This window comes from Gallus gallus, chromosome 14 (genome assembly GCF_016699485.2).
Source record: "Gallus gallus isolate bGalGal1 chromosome 14, bGalGal1.mat.broiler.GRCg7b, whole genome shotgun sequence".
NCBI lineage: Eukaryota > Metazoa > Chordata > Aves > Galliformes > Phasianidae > Gallus > Gallus gallus.
In genome coordinates, this window is record NC_052545.1 from 12,944,689 (window position 1) to 12,965,532 (window position 20,844).

General features: G+C 62.4%; 2 protein-coding genes across 6 annotated transcripts in view; one reads left to right on the forward strand and one right to left on the reverse strand.

The window, feature by feature from the left end:
• Positions 1–600: 600 nt before the first annotated feature.
• On the reverse strand, positions 601–15,275 carry SBK1 (SH3 domain binding kinase 1). Of its 5 annotated transcripts, none has more exons than XM_004945399.5 (4): positions 14,633–15,275; positions 4,861–5,063; positions 4,570–4,772; positions 601–3,851 (listed from the first exon to the last, which is right to left on the reverse strand). In XM_004945399.5, the coding sequence occupies exons 1-4, from the start codon at positions 14,692–14,694 to the stop codon at positions 3,063–3,065; spliced, it is 1,257 nt and encodes a 418-aa protein (XP_004945456.2). In that variant the 5' UTR covers positions 14,695–15,275; the 3' UTR covers positions 601–3,062. The 5 variants fall into 5 exon arrangements, with proteins under 5 accessions (XP_004945456.2, XP_046756701.1, XP_424086.2 ...); XM_046900745.1 differs by lacking the exon at positions 14,633–15,275 and adding an exon at positions 10,874–11,084 and having other exon boundaries at positions 4,861–5,058; XM_424086.6 differs by lacking the exon at positions 14,633–15,275 and adding an exon at positions 10,874–11,014.
• A 2,604-nt stretch (positions 15,276–17,879) lies between these two features.
• XPO6 (exportin 6) overlaps positions 17,880–20,844 on the forward strand; it is a 47,568-nt gene continuing 44,603 nt past the window's right edge. Inside the window, exon 1 of the mRNA XM_414725.8 lies at positions 17,880–18,158. Coding sequence (XP_414725.4) covers positions 18,156–18,158 — 3 coding nt within the window. The 5' untranslated portion in view covers positions 17,880–18,155. The remainder of the gene's footprint in view (positions 18,159–20,844) is intronic.

The following is a 20,844-nucleotide window of genomic DNA, read 5'->3' on the forward strand; positions in this document are numbered from 1 at the left end:
AGGGATGGGGTGGGATGGAATGGAATGGAATGGAAGGGAAGGGAATGGAATGGGATGGAATGGGATGGAATGGAATGGAATGGGATGGGATGGGGTGGGGTGGGATGGGATGGATGGGGTGGGATGGGGTGGGATGGGATGGTGTGGGGTGGGAGGGATGGGTTGGGGTGGGGTGGGATGGGATGGATGGGGTGGGATGGGGTGGGATGGGATGGTGTGGGGTGGGAGGGATGGGTTGGGGTGGGGTGGGATGGAATGGAATGGAATGGAATGGAATGGAATGGAATGGGATGGGATGGGATAGAATAGGATGGGATGGATGGGATAGGGTGTAGTGAGATGGGGTGGGATGGAATGGAATGGAATGGAATGGAATGGGATAGAATAGGATGGGATGGGATGGATGGGATAGGGTGTAGTGAGATGGGATGGGAGAGGATAGGATGGGGTGGGGTGGGATGGAATAGGATGGGATGGGATTGGAGAGATGGGATGGAATGAATGGGATGGGATGGATGGGATGGGATGGGATGGGATGGGATGGGATGGGATGGGATGGATGGGATAGGATAGGGTGTAGTGGGATGGGAGAGGATGAGATGTGGTAGGGATGGGATGGGGTGGGATGGGAAGCTCAGCCTGCCACCGGCTGAAACATCCTATGTGGGGGCTGGATTTCTCCCTACCTTGGGATGGGTTTTCATGCCCATTGCAGGCAGTTTGTCCCTACGGGGCCCTGACACCATCCAGCACAGCATCCGGCAGCGCAGAGAGCAGCAGAGCCCTGACGAAGGGCAGGCAGGGGACAGCTCTGAGCAGCACAGGAGAGGCACCGGGCCTTGGCAGCACCCCGACGTGGGGGGCTCAGATCTCCACCACCACCACGAGTCGCATCTCCTCCCAACACCCCGATCTCTGGAAGCTCCAGCAGCTGCACAGAGCGCAGTGAGGGATCCCTTCCCCGTACTGCTCTGCATCCCCCGCATCTCTGCACCACTTCAGTGCCACCACGGTGGGGACGCAGCCTGCACAGCGTTTGGTGGTGGCACAGTGTTGCCTTAGAAAGGGCTGTTTGGGGTTCAGAGCGTGGCACCAACGTGGCATTGGTTGGCTGTGCTTGGAATGAGTGGCTCAGCCACGGCTGGGAGACGGTCGGTGGATGCTGCGCTTTGGGGGCCGCCGTGCTGTGGGGTCACCACACTCTGGGAACGCTGTGCTTTGGGGGTGCAGCGGTGCCAGGGCACACAGCACAGCGCCAGGGGGGTCTGGGTGCTGCGGGGGGGGGAATGGGCTGGGAGAGATGGGCTGCTTCGCTCCGGGTTAGCAGCGGGTGGGCCGAGGTGTCAAAGCGCAGCTCGCCTCTCATCTGCACGGGGACGGGGGGCTCCTCGCAGCCACGGCCCGCTGGCAGCCACAGTGATTGCCCGGGGCTTCGGTGCGGCCACGTCTGTATTTTTAGCCGGATAAAATAAAAATAATAATCACGTGGCCGAGAAATGCTTTCCCTGCCCCGATGTGAGGGGTTGGACCAGCAGGCGTTGGTGGATGCGCGGGGCTCAGTGCCCACCCCGTGTCCCCACGGTGCGTCCGTGTGCCCCAATCCCTCAACAGCCCCATCCCAGCGGCCCCCGCAGACATTCACCTCCTGTTTGGGCGCTGCCTTCGTCCCTCCTTCCCCTCTCCTCCTCCTCCTCTCCCCCACCCCGCTCTCATTTCCCCTAGAAGACTTTAATGAAATCTGCCCTTAATTAAATCCACATTCATTTGCATAATGAGCAGGAAATTGAAATTAGCCTGCCGACGTGGCTGGAATCCACGCTGCAGTCAGGCGGTGCCATCGGGGATCGTCCCCGCGCCCCCATCCCTGCGCTGCTCCCTGCAGGGACGTCTCCTTCCCGCACCCCTCAGCGTTTTGGGGCTGTCAGAACGACGCCTTTCTGTCTTTGCTTTTGTTTTGTTTTTTCCTCTGTTTTAATGTATTTCGTTGCTTTTTTTTTTTTTTTTTGCTTTTTGCTTTTCTTTTCGACAGTGACAAACTGAGGTAACGTCTGTGACACTACAGCCTCTCCTATGGGAAGAAGGTCCGGCGCCCGGCGGCCGGGGGAACCCGAAATAAAAACCCGACACGGAGCGGCACGGCGGCCATCGGCACCGGGGTTCCTTATCTACATTATTGCACGAAAGATCGGGGGGGACGTGGAGGGACCTAAGGCAAAAAGGAGGACGAACCGCACCTAACATCTCTACATCTGTGCAGTGCTACTTCTACCACCAGACCTGGGCCCTGCGGGCGGGGGGACACGGGGACGTGGGGACGTGGGGGCATGGGGACGTGGGGACGTGGGGATGTGGGGACGTGGGGACATGGGGGCACGGGGACGGGGCAGCAGCGCTGGTGGTGGGGGCGTGGGGGCGGTGGGACCCCACCTGCCTGGCGGCTGCTGTGTAAACTGCTGCTGCTTCAGGAGCGTGATAGCCCTTTGTGCGGTAGTTGGGGGCCGGAGGGGACGGAGGCGTGGGGGTCCTCAGGGTGACCCCGTGGCTCCCGGCCAGCTGTCCCCCCCAGTCGGAGAGCATCGCTGCGGCCATCGCTCCGGGCAGGGAGGATGGGGTGACACACAGTGACACTTGCTACATCGTGGCAGGGAGCGGCCGGGGGGATCCCCTCCATCCCGGCCCCCTCGTCCCCTCCTGGTGCCCGGCGTGGGTCAGGGGCCACCCGGAAGGCCTCCTCCAAGCGTGGGGTCATCGGCCTTCCCAGGGCCCCCGCACAGCCCCGTCGCGTTGTCACGGGGGACCTCTCCCCAGGGCACCGTGGGGGGGTCCCAGAGGGGGAGCGCAGCCGCCGGGTTGGGGACAGCAGCACCGGCGCCCCCCGGCTCCTGCCCTCCTGAGCAGACGGTGGCACCGGCATCCTCAGTGCTACTGAGCGCAACCAGTTCTGTCCTCTTCTTGTTTCTGCGTACGGAGGCGCAGCCCCCGGCCCTGCAGCCACCCGCAGCCCCTGTGCCAAGGGACGGGACGGTGCCGCCGGGAGCGGGGCCACGCACCGCCCCGCGCCCTCAGACACAGATCTCTATCGCTGTGGCCAGCACCATCTGCCCCTTGCCCTTGTCCTGCCGTCCGTCTGTCCTGCCGGCCGGGCCGGACGAGGCCGCGCTGGGCTCGGGGCCGTTGAGCCGCGTGCCGGGGCCGTCGGTCAGGATGGTCCTCTTGAGCGGGGTGGGCGTGCAGGAGGCGGTGGGCTCGTGGCGGTGCGGCCCGGCGGGCAGCTTGTCCCCGGCGTGCTTGCGGGAGCGGTAGGAGGGCCGGCGGCGCACCTCGGCCATCAGGTCGTACTTGATGAAGTAGAAGACCTCCTTGACGGGGCAGCGCTTCTCGGGGTCGAGGGCCAGCAGGCGCTGGAACATGCGCAGCGCGCTGTCCGTGAAGCGCCGCCACTGCGAGGGCAGCCCCGCCAGGCGGCCCTTCTGCCACCGCACGAACTCCTCGAAGAAGGTGTCGGAGGCGGCCGCCGCCTCCCAGGGGAAGTTCCCGGTGAGGACGCAGAAGATGAGCACCCCGAAGGCCCAGACGTCGATGCTGGTGTCCACGGCGAAGCCCTCTGCGCGGCCGGCCTGGCACACCTCGGGCGCCGTGTAGGGGATGGTGCCGCTGATGCGCTTCACCCGGCAGCCCACCTTGCGGGTCATGCCGAAGTCGGCCAGTTTGACGCGGCGGCAGTCGCGGTCGAAGAGCAGCACGTTCTCCGGTTTGATGTCCCGGTGCACCAGGCTCTTGCTGTGCATGTAGTCCAGCGCCAGGCCCAGCTGCTGCACGCAGCGCTTCACCATGTCCTCGGGGAGCCCCACCTGCGGCCGTGGGACGCGGTCACTCCACGCCGCCCCTTGACGGCCCACCCGTGTGCCCCCCGTCTCTCTCTTTGCACCTTTCCCACTCACTGCCCTCCCTCCTCCTTCCTGTCCCTTCTACTTAAGGGGAAGAAAAGATATGCTGCAGCAGGACTGAGCCACCAGGGCCAGCGGATGGGTCCCATGCCTTCTCGAGGACACATGATGTGTCCCAGGCCACCACTTATGGGACCCAGGTCACTTAGAGGATGTGTGACACGTCTCAGACCACCCATGGGAAGGGTTATGGGTCCCAGGCTACAAGTTACGTGTCTTGGACCACACTATGGTTTCTTGATGGGTCTCAAGCCATCACTTATGGGTCCCAGAACACCCAGAAGACAGGTTGCGTGCCATCCAGGGGATGGGAAAGCCATCAGTTATGGGTCTCAGAACACCCAAGGGATGGGTGGTGGGTCTCATGCCAGCAATGGGAAAGGTTATGGGTCCCAGGCCACCCAGGGGATGAGCAATGGGTCCCAAGCCTGCTTTTAGGTGCTGCACTATCTAAGTGTCGGCATTCTGCCCGTGTACAGATGTGTGATCCCCGCATGTGGGGCTGTGCAAACACCAGGGCCCCTTCTTGTGCCACCAGCAATGTGCAAGCCCGGGCACAGTGGCTTTGTCCGGGGACACCAAGCCCTCATGTCTCCACCCCAGCACCCAGAACAGCTCTCACCTGTGGGGGGATGATGTCGAAGAGGTCCCCTCCTGGGGCATACTCCTGAGCAAAGACGTAGCAGTCCTCTGTCTCGAAGACCACGTCGAAGACCTTGATGATGAAGGGGCTGGAGGAGAGCGTGTTGGTGATGCTGAACTCCCGCAGGAAGTTCTTCAGCTTCGTCTTGCTCTTGTTGACGAACTTCAGGGCCATCTTGGTGCCTGCAGCGGGCAGAGGGCTGGCTGAGCCCCTGGCAAGGCCGATGGCGATGCACACCCAGGTGCCGCGCCTGCCCCCCGCTCCCCTCACCTGTGCTTTTGTGGGACACCAGGTCCACCTTGCCGTAGGTGCCCTTGCCGAGCTCGCGGATGAGGTCGTAGTGTTTGTTGATGTCGGTGCCCGAGAGGGTGCGGATGGCCAACGACTGCATGTCTTCGGTGATGAGCGGCACCCCGCAGCACGCCAGCTTGCGCGACGGCTCCTGCTCGATCGATCCGGCACTCATGGCTGTGCTGCAAGGCAGAGGTGCATCACAGCTCCCACCTGCAGGGACCGTCGCAGCCCCTGTCCCACAGCCCATTCCTCCCGCACAGAGCATCCCTGCAGAGCCCAGCACTCCTGGGACCTGCGATGCCACGGCGCTGCAGCTCATTGCTCCCACCCATCTGCCAGCGTCAACTTTTGCCTCCCCATCCATCAGCGCTGACATTTGTCCACCTCAGACTCCCCCACGCAGAGCCCCAGAGCACCCGGCACTCCCAGCTCTCAGCTCTGCCACCCTTTTCTCTCCAACCCGCCGCTGCGGGGCCCCACCAGGCACCACGCTGAGCTCCCACTCCGCGCTGCGCTGCAGCCAAACCACCCTCCGAACCCCAAAAGCACAAATCCAGAGCCACATCCTGACCACCACCGTGGGAACGCAGCCAAACCATCCCGCTGCCGGCTCTCCCCGCGCCCACGAGCATCGGGCACTGCAGGGGTGGCTGCAGGAAGGGGACGGAGCGGCTGCGTTTTGTTTTGCAGCAGATTGACAGAAATCATGGGACAGCAGCTGGGCCGGCACTGCTATATATTTAGATCTTAAATGCGGGAAAATAAACCACAACAACCAACCCAAAATATATCCCAGCGTTCCCAAGCCTTGTCCCCACGTCCCAGGAGCGGGGCTGAGCCCCACACACGGCCCTACGGGGCTGCACGGAGATAACAGAGCCAACAAAGAGGAGGTGGATGGAGGGCATCGAGGGGCAATCCCAGAGGAGAGCGGAGCAGAGACCCTCCTGCACAGGCGCTGCCCCGATGCGCAGTGACCGGCTCACCCATCCAAGCTGAGCCCCATCCCCACCCTTGTTTCTTTCCACTCTGGCGCTGCTGCCTCTCATCCCAGTTCTTTATGTTTCTTTTTTTCCTTTCTTGGGAAGTTGGGCAAAAAATAGAAAAGGAACTTAAACATCATGATGTTCCAAAAATGTAACGGCTTGACTCATACGATCTCCAAAGCGGCTCATCTCCATAGAGCTCTGTTGGCCTCGTGGAAGAGGAGCACCATTTCGGTGTCTGGTTCCCGGAGGTGGAGGTGGGTTAATGCAGGAGCAAAATGGATGCGGGACTAAAAACAGCTCGCAACATCCTGCAAGAAGAACTGTGTCTGCACTTGAATTTACAGTCCTGCTTGTCGATGGCTGTTAATTAACCTGTGTTGAAAGGCAATCATTCGAGCCAGAGAAGTTCTTGAAAGAAAAGGAAAAAAAGAGGACAAAATGCATGTGGGATGGGAGATGGGAGAGCGATGCTACACAGCAGCTCACCATACTATGGGCTGCTGCCTTGAGCCCAGCCTTGGGGCCTGGCTGCCTCAAGGTTCGTGCTGCAGAAACACCCGCAGCAGAAAGGGGCGCTGGCAATAGGTGTGTGGGAACAGGGGTGACCCCAAGGAGGGGTGACCCAAAGGATGGAGCGACCACAAGGATGGAGCATCCCCAAGGATGGAGCGACCGCATGGATGAGGTGTCCCCAAGGATGGGTGACCCTTAGAATAGGGGTGTCTCAATGATGGGTGTCCCCAAGAACAAGGCTGGCCCCAAGGACGGGGTGTCCCCGGGGATGTGGGTGCTGCCCGCATCGCTCCCAGTTTGGCCACAGTCCTCCCCAAAAGGTGGTCGGGATGGGAACGCGGAGCCAGCACCATTCCTGGTAATACCCAGCGGTGACGTTGGCCGGAACACCGACATGCCCAGGCAAAAGGAATAAGGAAGGAAAGGCAGAAGTTTTCACGAAGAATGGAAATGCTTTGAAAACACGTTGGTTTCTATGCAAACAGCCAGGGCAGAGGCGGGGACGGGGATGGGGAGGCGCTTCCATCCGGCTCTGCACAGAGGTGAGGGCGGTGGGACGGAGTCCTGGCCATGCTCTGGGTGCTGCTGGGGAAGCAGCACAGCAGTGTCATGACACGAAGCCACAGCGATGCCAAAGGGACAGCAAAGCCACCGCCGGTGCCACCGGTCCCCACTGTACGCCGCGGGCGGCTCACGCCGTCATCTGCGTGTCCTGAACCGTTTCTCCTACTATTCAGACTAAAATTGCTCTGTGTTTAAGCTCGAGAACCATTTATCTCATTGAGCGAGGAGGATAATCCACCCACCGCTTCCTCGCTCCGTGCCATGTATTTATAGGCAGGCGCTCATCTCCCGGCGGCAGCTGTCTCTGCCCTCCCCAGAGCTCTCCGCTCCCCACCATCCCCGGTGTCACCCGGTGCCGCCGCGGCGCTGCTCGGCCGCTGGGTGCATCAGCTCTGCCAACAAGCAGGAGCTCAAGAGGAGCTCATTGAGGGGATCAGGGCTGGGAGAGGCGGCTGCAGGGGAGCGGTGGCTGCTCGGGAATTGAGATGGGAAGGAGAAAATAACCCCCGGCTATGTTGGGATGGGAAAACCTTTAAGAGGAGGAGCGGAGTGCGGTGGTGGAGCTTAAGGGAAGGGAAGGGAAGGGAAGGGAAGGGAAGGGAAGGGAAGGGAAGGGAAGGGAAGGGAAGGGAAGGGAAGGGAAGGGAAGGGAAGGGAAGGGAAGGGAAGGGAAGGGAAGGGAAGGGAAGGGAAGGGAAGGGAAGGGAAGGGAAGGGAAGGGAAGGGAAGGGAAGGGAAGGGAAGGGAAGGGAAGGGAAGGGAAGGGAAGGGAAGGGAAGGGAAGGGAAGGGAAGGGAAGGGAAGGGAAGGGAAGGGAAGGGAAGGGAAGGGAAGGGAAGGGAAGGGAAGGGAAGGGAAGGGAAGGGAAGGGAAGGGAAGGGAAGGGAAGGGAAGGGAAGGGAAGGGAAGGGAAGGGAAGGGAAGGGAAGGGAAGGGAAGGGAAGGGAAGGGAAGGGAAGGGAAGGGAAGGGAAGGGAAGGGAAGGGAAGGGAAGGGAAGGAGCATGCCGGGCAGTGCTGGGGGCTCTGCAGGACACAGAGCGAGGAATGACAAACACACGGCAGCAAGCGGGCGTCCCCACGGCCCAGCAGAGGAAACTGAGGCACAAAGCAAGGAAGCGACTTCCTGCAGCCACACAATGTGCGGGGCCGGGACCAGCCCCGGTTCTGCCTCTGTGCTGAGCACCAAACGGAGCCCTCCCAGCACTGAATGTCAGCAGCAGCTCTCGCCACCCGGCCGAGCGTGGTGACACAGAGAGCACCCAGCAGCTGGGGTAGGACGGGGTCCCCTCCCGCCACCCTGCATCCCACAAGGAGCCTGCAGCCGGTGCAGCACCTCCCGGAGCCCGGCCTGCGGGGAAGGATGCTGCGGAAGAGCTGGCAGTCAGCCCAGAGCTCCACACCGTGACTTTGCCGGAGATGTCGCTCCGCAGGACGCAGCTGGGAGGGCTCGGGGACAAATTCCCACTGCACATCTGGATCCTCAGCCCACGGCCCCGCAGCGGCGTCGTAGGGTGAGCTGAGAAAACCGCAGCTCTGCGCTCACGCAGAAGCAAAGGGACGGCAGATCTCACCTGTGCCCGGCGCAGCCCCGCCGCAACCGTCCCGCCTGGCGACGTCCCCGCGTCCCGCACTGCCCCGTTGATGCCCACACCGTGGCTGGCTGCAGCCGAGGCCGAGCCGCAGGCTCTCCGTGCGCCGCTCCATCGGCAGCTCCGCCGCCTCCCGGCTCCGCTCTCGTGTGACCCCATTATGGGAACATCTCAGCGCCTCGCGGCTCCTCGGTGCCGTGGGGAGCGGCGCAGCAGAGCCGCGTTATTAGCTGCCTTCCCTGGGGCACCGGGGCGTTGCTGGAGTCCAGGGACATCACAAGGGCACCTTTGCCTAACGAGGCCGACGGCGGCGTGGGGACGCTCGGGGTGCCTGCGCTGGGGTCGGTGGTGTAGCAGGGTGAGAGCCACCGGGCAAAGCCAGAAGGTGACCAGAGCAGGGGAAAAAATCAGGGCCCAGCTGACGTCCTCGCTCCAGTCCCTCATTTTCCCTGTGCTGTCATGCAGGGCTTGCAGACCCCGTGCCACACAGCCATGCCCTTCACCTGGACCGGATGCTGGCCAAGGGCAGCAGCTGGGGACAGCCAAGTGACACGGGAACATGGCACAAGCAGTGCTACAGCAGCAAACACGCGTGGGGGGATGGCGCCTTGGGAGCTGCCCCACGTCCCACAGGCCAGGAGGAACAACCCACAGCTACTCCAGGGATGATGGGTGGGCCACGGTGCCTCGTCCCCTTGTTCTCCACAGTAGGGTTCCTGACCCCGCTCGGCAGTGGCCTGCAGCATTTTGGAGAGCACTGGGAAGTGCTGGCGTGCCGCTGCCCTTTAGCCTCACACCGCATTGCCCACATCCCCACGAAGCCACGGTGACTTCCTGCTGTGTGACACTTCCCTGAGCAATGTCATCTCGTTCCCAGGGATCCAGAGTTTCCCATTCCAGCCCCACGCCCAGCAGCAGCCCTGAAACCAGGATCGGCTCCGGCCGAGCTGACGGAGCAGGAGCGTGAGGGATCCCAGCCCGTGGCAGAGGCCTTTGTCCCAGCAGCAGCATCCCCTGCAGCAGGAGCCATCTCCTGCCCCGTCCCGTCCCACGATGCGTTCCTCCAGCCCCGCTGACTCCACGCCGCTCCTCTGAGGCTCTCGGGCTGTTCCCTGTCTCCGAGCCCTCGGCCCTATGAGCTTTTTCCCAATGAAGGGGACGGTTTCGGTAGGACCTGCGCTCCTCCAACCTCCGGCTCCTCCCGCCTTCTCCCATCCCCACCACTGCCACCAGGGCTTTGTGATTCCTTCACCCTTTGATCAGTTTCATCAGCCTGTCGGCATCGCCCTCCCAAAACTCTTCCACTGGTGCCGGCAGTGCCTCACATTGGGGATCTGCAAAGAAAACGCCGCCAGCAGCACCCGCACGGCCCCACCGCGTCCCCATTCCTCTACACCCCAGGAGGGCGGCGGGGCCGTCACCGTGCTGCAGAAGCGGCTCTGGGGCTCGCGGTGCCCCGCATCAGCCCCACCGAGTGGGTGCACCACGCAGAGCCCGGGGAAGGGAGCTCACCTGGGCTGCGGGGCTGGGATGAGTGCAGGGCAGCGGAGTGCTGCCGGCTCGTGGCGTCAAGGCTGTGCCTCCCCGCACGCGGTGCCCCCGGAGCCCCCAGCCCCGCACGGTGGCACGATGCCCACCGGGCGCTGCGTGAGCACAGCTGCGGGACGGATGGGGACGCCGGGCTCTCGGCGGCTCCCAGCGCCCCCCGTCCACATCCCCTCCCCACATCCAGCCGCCCCGCGCCGCCGCATCGCTCCGTATTCCCGATAACCCCGTTCTCCGTCGTGTCCTCGGCGCGTCCCCGCGTGCCACCGGGCGGAACGCGTCGCCCCCCGCCCCACCGCCCTTTCCCAGCGCCGGCTCCGGCCTCGCTCCTCCACGAACTCCGTTACCCACACCGCTCCCGAGCCCGGCCCCGAGTTCGGCCCCGCAGCCGCAGGGCAGCTCCGGGAGGGGATGCGGTGCAGGTGGCGGCGGCACCGGGCGGGGTCCGCCCTGCGGGGCGCGGGCTGCGGGCTGCGGGACCCCGAGCGCGGTGGCAGCAAAGCGGGTGGCTCTGCGGGGCTGTGTCCCCAAATCCCCCCCCCCCCCTTTCCCCCCGCCCCATCCCCTCGCTGCCAGGGGTCGCGCGTGGCCGCTCACCCCCCGCGCTCGGGTGATTTGATGGCGACGACGATGATTTTTATCAGGATTCTTTCGAAATGGCGCTTTCCCCACCGCCACCCGCTCCCCACCGCCTCGCCGTGCAGACAAAAGGGCCGCTCCGCCGCCCGCACAAAGGCGAGCACCGCTCCTCCCTTCTCCCCCCCCCCCCAACCCCGCTTCCCCTTACCGGGGGCAGCACGGAGCCGGGCTCGGTGGCGGATGGCGGCCGTCAGCCCCCAGCGCGGGGCCGCTCCGCCGGGTTCATCCCGCCGCTCCCGGGAGGAACGGAACCGGAGAGAGGAGCGGCGGCGGCGGCGGCGGCGGCGGCGGTTCCCCCCCCCCGTAGCCCCCCGGTAGGGCAGAGCCGCTCCGCCCATAGCACCGCCTTCGCCATCCACGCGGGGAGCGGGACACGCGTGGGGGAATCGAGTCCCGGCCGCGCCCCCCCCCGCGTGTCCCGCTCCCCCCCAGCGATGTCCCGTCCCCATCACTGGTCCCACCCGTGGGGATAAGGGCCGGGGGTGGCCCGAGGATGAAAGGCACCGTGACCTTCCTCACGCCGCGCCCATCGCTGGGGACGGAGCGGGTCCAGCATCGCCCCCCCCCCCCCTCCCCCTTCGCACCCATCCGCAGTGGGGCTGTCCCCTCCGTCCCCTCCCTGTGCCACCACCCCCCCAGCTGCAGCGTTTGAAGCTGCGCCTCTGATCTCTCCAGCTGTCCCTATTTATAGCTGCGGGCTGTTTCTAGGTCAGGTGCAAGGAGCGGCGCTGGGGGGAACCTGGCTGGGGCCGGTGCCCGGGTCCCCGGGACACATCACCTGCCCTGGGAGCAGCGGGGGACAAAGGGGGGCCGGCAGCAGAGGACAGGGAGCGCCGAGGGCGATGCCATTTGCAGCCCCTTCGCATTTGGGTGAGCACGTGGCACATCCTGCAGCGTTCTGCTGGAAAGGCGTCAGCTCCCTGAGGCTCTGTGGGGCCCTATGGGGCTCTGTAGGGCTGTGTTGGGGTTCCACGGGGCTCCTTCCCATCGGAGGCCGCTGTGCAGCTGCAGACTGCTCCAGCACGTGGCAGGCATGTGGGTCACGCACGGGTTGAATAAGAACAGCAATAACAATAACAGCCGCCGCTATTTAGCATCAAGCTCGTGGTCTTCAAAGCGCTTAAAGAACAGCACTAACTAATGACGAGCAGCAGAATGAAAGGAGGTGCCTCAGACGCGTTTGTCACCCAAAGCCGTCCGTGTGAACAGCCCGAGTGGCCCCGGGGCTGGCACTCGGTTCTGCCGGCTGCTCGGGGGGACATCCCCCCCTGTGCCGGGGTGCACTCAGCCAGAGGGGAAACGACCCGGAGAAGCAAATCACGGCTCTCCAGGAATGGCTTCCCACGTCGCCGTGAGCAGCACAAGGGGCTCAGCGAGACCAGGGCGAGCTGGGGACATGCGGGGCCCCACGAGCTGATGCAGGGTCAGAGCTGCGTGTGCACCACGAGCCGGGGAGCAGCTCGGCTCACGGGTCCCCGAGCTGTGGGTAGAGGTGCCGTGAATGCCTCCCCTGTTCCTGGAGTGGTTTGCTTCCGAGCAGCTCTCGCTGGCAAAGCAGGAGCAGGAAGCCCAAAAAGCTGTTTCTGACAGCCTCTCTGAATTCGGGGCTTGCTCGTCCCCTCGCCGTCTCCCAGCGCTGGGAGTTGGGAGCGGCTCAGCCCAAAGCGAAGGTTGCCACCACCGCTTCCCCGAGCCGTCACGCCTCGCTGCCATGAGCCCAAACCTGCCCGGAGCCGGCGCGGGGATGCTGGGAAGGAGCGGGAGGGAGGGAGGAAAGGAGGAAAGGAGGGAGGCAGCGCGGAGGGAGGCAGCGCGCAGCAGCGGAGCACGCCGGGAGCCGCAGAGGGAGCAGCCGGGGATGCGCTGCGCCCCGGGGAGAGGCCGGCCGTGCGTCCGTGCTGCCCTGCGAGATCTGCCCCATCTCTGCCCCGTCATCGAGCCCCTAAACTTGCTCTGCCTTGCTGGGAGCTGCTCATCGTGTGGCCCGGATCCTCATCGCAACACAAAGGGGTCAGCGACCTCTCAACTTCAGATGGCACCCGGCCAGGGGGGCTGCCGGAGGGAGCGGGGCCGGGGGGAGCTGATGAGCCCCCATCGCAGGGCCGCTGCTCCCATGGTCCAGGAGGGGATGCGGCACACGCTGCCGTGGGGCATGAGCTGCAGTCCTGCTTCGTGGCGGGGGCACACTGAGCTGCTGCCCCCCCTCCTGCAGCCTATCCCTGCTCCTAGGGGATACAGGAGAAGCAGGGGAACGGACCCCAAACAGCTGAGCTGAGCAGGGGCACAGCCTTCTGCTTGATGCCCCCCTCGATTGGGGGGAGGGGGGGAGATGAGGCCATCGGGGCCACTTGCGGGCAGCTATGAGGCAGCACTGACTGAAGCACAATGATGACGAGAGAGAGACTGATTTGAAAAGGAACGGGGGCTTCTTCCGAAGCAAAGCAGAAGGGCTGCTTTCCCGGGGCAGGCGGGATCTGGGCTGTAGCGGGGTCACGGCATCGCGCTGCCCTCCCTGGTCTGGGAGTGAGGCTGCAGACGGCAGCTGACTGGCTGCCCTGGAGCACGGCACGGCACGGCACGGCACGGCACGGCACGGAACGGCACCGCGTCTCCGCTCGCAGCCCGTTCCGCTGGCACCATCTAGCGAGGGAGACGGGACCGGCACTCGTCGCCAGCACCGCGGTTTGGGGCCGGCGGCACGGAGTCGGAGCGGGAGCCCACCCGGCCACAGCAGCGCAGCACACCGCTCTGCCCCGTCGCCCAGCCCGGGCAGGGATGTCACCTCCCCTTGCCGGCTACCTGCGGCCGCTCGGCCCTAGCGCAGGTCAGGCTGTGAGATGGGAGCTGGGGGGCTCCGAGGGCTGCTCTGTGCCCCCCTCCATCCAGCAGCCCCGTGCCCACATCAGCACTCCCAGCCCTGGTGACCCACAGCACTGCGCCGTCCCAGCACGTGGGCTCATGGCATCAGGTCAAGAACAGGATTGAAACACCAAAATAAATCCTACAACCTCCGGCGTGCTGGTGGGAGGGACAGACCCCTCACAGGATGCCCATGTGGGCGTGTGCCCACAGAGGACAAGCCACAGCCCTGCTGGTAGCCCTGCTCCTGGCACGGGGGATGGTGGCACAGGACAGCAGGCGGCGGTGGCCCGGTGCCGGGGAGGAGCAGCTGGGCACGGCATGTGCCGGTGTTCACACCTCGCATCCCCGCCGGCTGCCCGGCTAACGCAGGCACCGTGTGCTGCCTTGGCTGCTGCTCAGCAACACGGGTGGGAGAGGAGGTTGTGGAGCCAGAAAGCAGCAGGGAGGGAAAGAGCAGAGCGTCGGCACTCGTGGCTCTGCTTGAAGGACCGTCCTGCAGTGCTGGGAGCAGGGCCACGTTCAGGTGAGCCGCTGCAAAAGGGATGGCACCAGGGTGCTGCGGCTGTGCCAAGGCTGGGGACTAAGCCAGCTGGGGGGACTGGGGATGGCAGAGCAGGAGTTGGCACACTGAGTGCTTTCCTGGTGCACAGGGATGGGTCCAGGGAGCACGGCAGTGCCGAGCCCAAATCCCACCGTCCTCAGAGCTCCCCAGGCTGCCAGGCACCCCAGCGCCCTGCTCCTCCTGAGCTGCTGCAACCTGTTGGGATGTGGCGGGAGGTGCCTCCCAACCGACAGCCCTGCTCCCACTCAGCATGGCACGGCGTGGCACGGCACATGGCACAGCACAGCACGTGGCAAGGCATGGCACGGCACAGCATGGCACAGCAAATGGCACGGCACATGGCACGGCGCAGTGCCAAGGCACAGTCCCCTCCGTCCAGGAGATGATGCATCTGCTCCAATGCAAACTTCAGGCTCAGCGGGAGGCTCACCATCAGCCACCATCCCCAAACCCAGCCCCATGCCACGTCCCCGCAGCACTGACCTGTGGAGGTGCAGGGGCTGCAGCTCCTCTTTCTGGAAGCAGACGAAGCAGAAGGAATCCATTGCTCAGCTCTGGTGGCCGCTATAGCTGGGCGAGGGGGACAGCGGGCCGGGCAGCACCGGAGCTGCGTTGGCATCTTCCTCACCCTCAGCAGTGCCACTGGTGGGGCTCACCCAGCCAGTGCCATGGTGCTGGGGAGACTCACACCACCGGGCTGAGCTCTGGGGTTGTTTGCTCACCACAAGAGGAGGCAGCTCTGGGCCAGGCTATGACCTGCATCCCTCTCGCTCTGGTGCCCAACGCCATCCTGGCACCCATCTTGCAGTTGGCACCGGTGTTCAGCAGGTACACGCAGGGACCTGGGGTGGCATTGCTGTGGGTGAGGGCTCCGCTGGGGCAGGATGAGGCCCCGTCTCAGCCCCACCACGCTTCCAAAGCCAAAGGATGCAGCTGCCCCTCTCCGGTGCCCACGTGGCAGCCAGGTGCTGGGCACGGCCCCAGTGCCCCCAGCTCCGTTACCACGGCAGTGGCAGTGCAGGGGCTCGTGGTGAGCAGGTGCTCGGTGTGCCCACGGAGGAAAGTTGTGGCACGAGGAGCCGTGGCTGTACAGGACCGGTCTCACAGCAGAGCCGCCGCTCGCTCTGGCAGATCAGCAGCGTGCGGGTATTAATAGCTCCAGAGCCATGCGGTGAGGCTGGGAATTAACTCCTCAGCTGCCACTGCCAGCCCAGCCCGGTGCCATGGGGCCCACCAGCGCTGCGGCTGAGTCCTGGCAAACTCAGCACAGCGGTGCCAGGAGCCAGCCCCTCACCCCAGCTGGCGTCCTACCCCTGGGGCAGCTCCCTGCGGAAGGACATGGAGAGTTCCTCCAGCCTGGCCATCAGATTCGTCATCACTCCCTGGGAGTTATTCAGCGCTTTGGTCTGGTTGCGGCACATCTATCCCAGCCACTCCCACCCTAATGGCAAACATCGATGGATTTTGAACTTCTCGTGGCCGGAAAGCTCCCAGCCGTGCTGTGCTGAGGGGAGGCTGCTCCCGTTCAGCACGGCTCTGAGCCCCGTCCTTGGTGCAAAGCTCCCCAGGACCGAACCCAGAGCTCAGCTGTCCCTAACCCACGTCCATCCCCTCCATCAGTGCCCCCAGGGCTGCGGGCAAGGTGCCCCATATCAGCATCCCACAGGTGTCATCAGGAGCCCCTCTGCATCCCCAGGGCCCTGGCACCCACCCAGGGACTCACTGACTCACAGCAGCACGAGGAAAATGTTAAAATTTAATGCCTCGGCTAATGGGCCGAGCGGAGAGGAGCAGGAACATGGAGAGAAGAGCCACCCTCCCAGGGAAGGGAAGAGGCAATGGTGCCCAGCTGCAGGAGCCTCATGGCTGCTGGAGGGTATCTGCACTCAGAACCTTTACCTGCTGTGTTTTTTAATAGCTTGCTCAATGAACAAATTGCTTATTGCCGAGCACTTACGACACACAGGGCGTGCTTGGGCCGCACAAAACTTTCCCTGGCATTTCAGTGTTGCTTTATCATACTTAGAAAAAGATGGTTTAACCCTTTCCATGCAGTCATACCAGGTGGAAGCGCTCATTTGTACACGGCACTCGGAATGAGTTACAGCTCCATTTGTGGCAGGAGCAATAAGATGAGATGAAAGCAGATACCAGGCTGGGTCTGAAGTGAGGCGCAGACAGCTGCTGGATTGGCCCGGAGGCAAAACCCAAGCTCTGCAAAACCAGCATAAAGCAATTAAACACAATGAATACCTGGGTGTGTGATTGGAACCAAAGCTGGAGCTGCGCTGGGTGGTTTGATAAAGGTCTTCAAATTGAGTGCTGGTGCATTCCCATGCCTATCAGAACAGAGATAACCAAGGGATAAACCACACAGCAAGGAACAGTTTTCACTAATTCTTTTCCCTTGGCCTCCCAGTGTAGATTTCCTTCCTTTTCGTTCCTTCCTCCTTTCCCTTTCCCTTTCCTTCCTTCCTCCTTTCCCTTTCCCTTTCCTTCCCTTTCCTTTACCCTTTCCCTTTCCTTTACCCTTTCCCTTTCCTTTACCCTTTTCCTTTACCCTTCCCCTCCCTCCCTCCCTTCCTTCCTTCCTCCCTTCCTCCCTTCCCTCCTTCCCTCCTTCCTTCCCTCCTTCCTTCCTTTTTCCTCACCAAAGAATGCCTGGTGGCTTTTCCCAGCTTGTGTTGATGAGAGCAAAATCTCATGAGGAAACAGAAGGAGCCCCGCACTGAAACCCAGAGGCTGCAGTGGTTTCTCCAGCCATGCAGCGTGGGACCTTCCATCCCAGCACGGTGTGGGCACAAGGATGTTCTCGTGGCCTTGGGCAGGTGTTTCCAAAGCAGGGACAAAGCCTGCAGAGCTCAGGGCGGACTGCCAGCCCCAAACCCTGTACCAAAAGCTGCTGTAGCCCCATAGATTTTGTATGGGAATACAGAAGCTGGGGATACAGCTCTGGGAAGGCCAGGATGAGGGTCTGCAGGGTCTGCCAGAAACAGCCATGGTTGGACTCGTGGAAGAATATGGGCAGGGAGAAAGCATGCACGGTGCAGTCCTGCTCTCCTTGCCAATCCCTGCAGTTAGTTACGCTGCCCGAGGGTTTACTTCTCTCCCTCTCCTGTTTTGTTTAATCCTCTAATGTAACTGCAAGCATCTGCAATATCCTCGTATGCATACAGTCCTCCCCTAAAGCCTATTAAGCTGCTGGTTTCAGCGATCTCTTGTGACAGAAAAATGCCACAGAAGACTTTGGGAACCGTAAGAAGTGTGGTTGGAAGAAACGAAGGTAGACCTTGGGCCGGCCATCCGAGTCACCAGCGCGGGGAGCGGGACTCCGAGCCGAGGCCTGGGCATCGGGCGAGGCTCGGGGCCGGGCGCTGGGCCTAGGCCGCGCCTGCCCCCACCGCGTTGCCTAGCAACGCCCGCCCCGCTCACGCGCCAGCACGCCCAGCCCTCGGAGGGGGCGTGGCCAAATGAGCCCCGCCCCTCCTCTTCCCGCTTCCTGCAGGGCGGGAAGGGCCGGGCGCGCACGCGCAGCAGAGCAGGGGCGGGGCGAGGCGCACCTCCGAGCGCGCACCTTCCCCCCGCCCTGCGAGACATCGCGCCCTTCTTCAAGATGGCGGACGGGGGCGCGCTGAGGCGGACTGCGCACGCGCGGGACCCCACAGCCTCGACTGTGATTGGTCGGCGGGGCCGGGCGGCCGCTTCCGGCGGGTGGGGCGGGGCGGGCAGAGCCGCAGGATGCGCCTGGAGGAGCTGCGGCCGCGCCGCCTGTAGCAGCGCCGTTCCCGGTCCCTCCCGCGGCCCGCATCGGCCTGCCCTCCGGCGGCCCTTCCCAGCGCCCCGGGGCTCCCCGTGCTCGGCGGCCGGGGACGGGCCCCGGGGCCTGGGAGGAGGCGGCGGCGGCGGCTCTGCGAACGGGGGGTGCCTCCGGGGCTGCGCGGCCATGAGGTGAGCGGAGCGCGGCGCCTAGCCCAGAGCCGCCCCGCGGGAGGGACAGCCCGCAGCCATGGTGAGTGCGGGGGGAGCGCGGCCTGCGCGCGGGGGGGGGCTGTGGGGAGGGCCTCGGGCGGCCGTGAGGGCCGCGGTGCCGCTGGGAGCGGCCGCACGGTGCTCCGAGATGGGGGGTGGCCTCGCCCGGCTGTTCCCCGCGGGCTTGGGGCGGCAGGCCGCATCTCCGCGTTACGGAGCGCCGTGTGGGGCTGCCCCTCGGCCGGGCTGTGATTTGCACAATCCTTTCTTTATTTTTCCTCTCGATAAATGGAAGAAGAGGCGTGTTAGGCGCTCGGCCGGCCTGCTGTCTGTCTCCGGAGGACCCCAGCACCGTTCCGGGCGCTCACAGGGCCGTGTTAAGCAGCGACGGCCGCTGTTATTGTTTTTGTCTCCTTCTATCTGAAGGGAGGCCCGGCATTGCCGAGTGTGCTCTGCTGGCAGAGGGAGCTACGGGCACAGACGGTGCAGTGATCAGGGAGTGGGGAGCTGCCCTCTGCCTGCCCCACCACGGCCTTGCCAGGTGAATGCTGTTGGTGCCGGTCTGGTTTCCAGCCCCTCTCTGTTCTAAGCTCCCTCAGGTGCTGCAGGCCCAAGCTTTGCAGCCCTTTCCTTCTGAGAGTTGGGATCTTGCACTGCAGCTGTGAATTTCTCATCCGACATACCAGGGAATGAGCTCCTGCCCAACACCACAGCTCCTTCTGATGGTGGCTTTGACAAAAGCTGGAGCCAAGGGTGGTGTTCTTGAGGCCGTTCTTCTCAGTGAATACCCCCCTTCGGGAAGGTGAATAAATGCTGTGGTGTGGGGGTTTGGTGATTTGTTGGACCCGTGGTGTTTAGCAAGCTGCTGCTGCGCATGTGAAAAGAGGTTAGCAAGTTCTGTGCTTCAGGGGAACAGCAGTGACCTCAGATAACAAAGAGGCTTCTTAATTTTTCCGTTGCCTTCGTACAAACATATTCTTTCAGTTTGCTGAGTTACACGTTGTTTTCTTTTACCTTGAGCATTCAGATTTTGGTTCAGTTACAAGCCAAGTAGTGGGTATGGCAGGTGAGAAGCAGTCATCGAGCTACACCGCAGAATTTACTGTTGTAATGCTTCATGTGACTCCTGTGCAAGATTTTCCTTCTGTTCCACTCTCCTTGGAGCCCACAGATGGGCCTCTTCTGCTGCTAGTGCACCCTCCTTCCCGGAAACAGTTGGACAAGTGTGAAGATGAGATTCTGGAAGGCACACTGGGAATGAATGCAGCATAATTAAACTGCGCTGTAAAAATCCAGACTTGGGAAAGCAGATTTTTAGAACTTGAAGTGGGTTAAAACTGCAGGCTGTGGGCAGGAGGAGCAGTGATGAGTTGGAGCTTGATTAACCGAGGAGGAGCGATGAAAGCAGCAGAGTCAGTGAGAGAAGCATCAAAGGCACGAGGGGAAGCTGCAGTGACACGCAGTGTGCTCAAAAACTGCGTGTGTCGTCAGCACATGCCTCTTCAGGGTGCTGTGTTCCACAAATCTTACACTACTGATGAGGAACTTCTAGGGCAGACCAGAAAGCAATAGTGTGTTTCCTACTCAAGCATTGGGTTCCTCCTGGCTGATTTAAAAACAAAACAAAACAAAAAAAAGCTTAAAAATAAATGTTGTCTGTAGAGCCATTCCTCAAATGCAATGTTTTGCACCCAAAGAAGTTATGCCTTTGTTTCATTGCTGATGCCTCGCCTCTTTTTCTGCTTCTGCTACCAAAGATGGATCATCTCTGAAGCTGTCAGAGGTCGGTTGTGATCCTTAGGGCATAGCAGTCACCAGGTAGTGCGTTCTGAACCCTCGTGGGAGGCTGCAAGTCGGGCAGTTACCTCCTAGAGAATGTCTTCTTTGTTTATCTGAGACCTGTGTCATGCCATCCACCAGAAGATCACCTCTGGGAAGGCTCTCCTTCCCAGCCATATCGTTTTGCTTGATATCTGCCTTTAAAGATGCCGTGTGAAATCAGCTGTTCTGCCAGAGAGCTGCAGAGAGGCTTCTCAAACACTGTGTTAGCTGTGCGGAGGGCACTCGCCTTTCCTGTTGTCACTAGGCCTCAGAAACGTGTAGCAAAGTGGGAGGCACTCAACAAGAGTAGCAGTGGTGGTTCCAAAAAAGCCCGTGTCCCTGTTGTGTGTGAAGCATAGCCTGCAGAAATGGAAGGAGGCAGTGGGCGTGTGTAGCTCGAATCTTTCTAGGGTTTTCATGGCAGCACCCTAACTTTTATTTTGCATCCCTGTTAATATTTTCTTAGCGCTAAGTACTGTCGGTTTCTTATGCTTAAAGCCTCCTTTGAAGAGCTGAGAGTGGTTTAAGCCTTCCATCTGCTAAGGAATCAAGTATGTCCGGATCACGGTGTACCTAGCCAGGTTGCTGGTGAGCTGTAAGTTATTCTGTCACCCTTGGTTACCAAGGAGCTTGCTGCTGTGAGTGATGGAAGCAGCCCACGTCTATTATGGATGTTGGTGCAGCTCAGTTGGTGGCCCTGTGGCTACAGCAGGTCTGCGGGCTCAGTGAGGCAATCCCATGTTAGTGGGACTGCTCCTGATGCCACTGAACGTGGCGTGGGGACAGCCTCTTGCTTTCACAGCCATCCTGCTGCTGAGGGTGCTTAAACTGTGCTGCTTGGGCTGCTGCTTCTGCCTGGAGAGCTGCGGGATGCCCTGCAGTGAGAGGTGGAGGAAAGCAGGGTA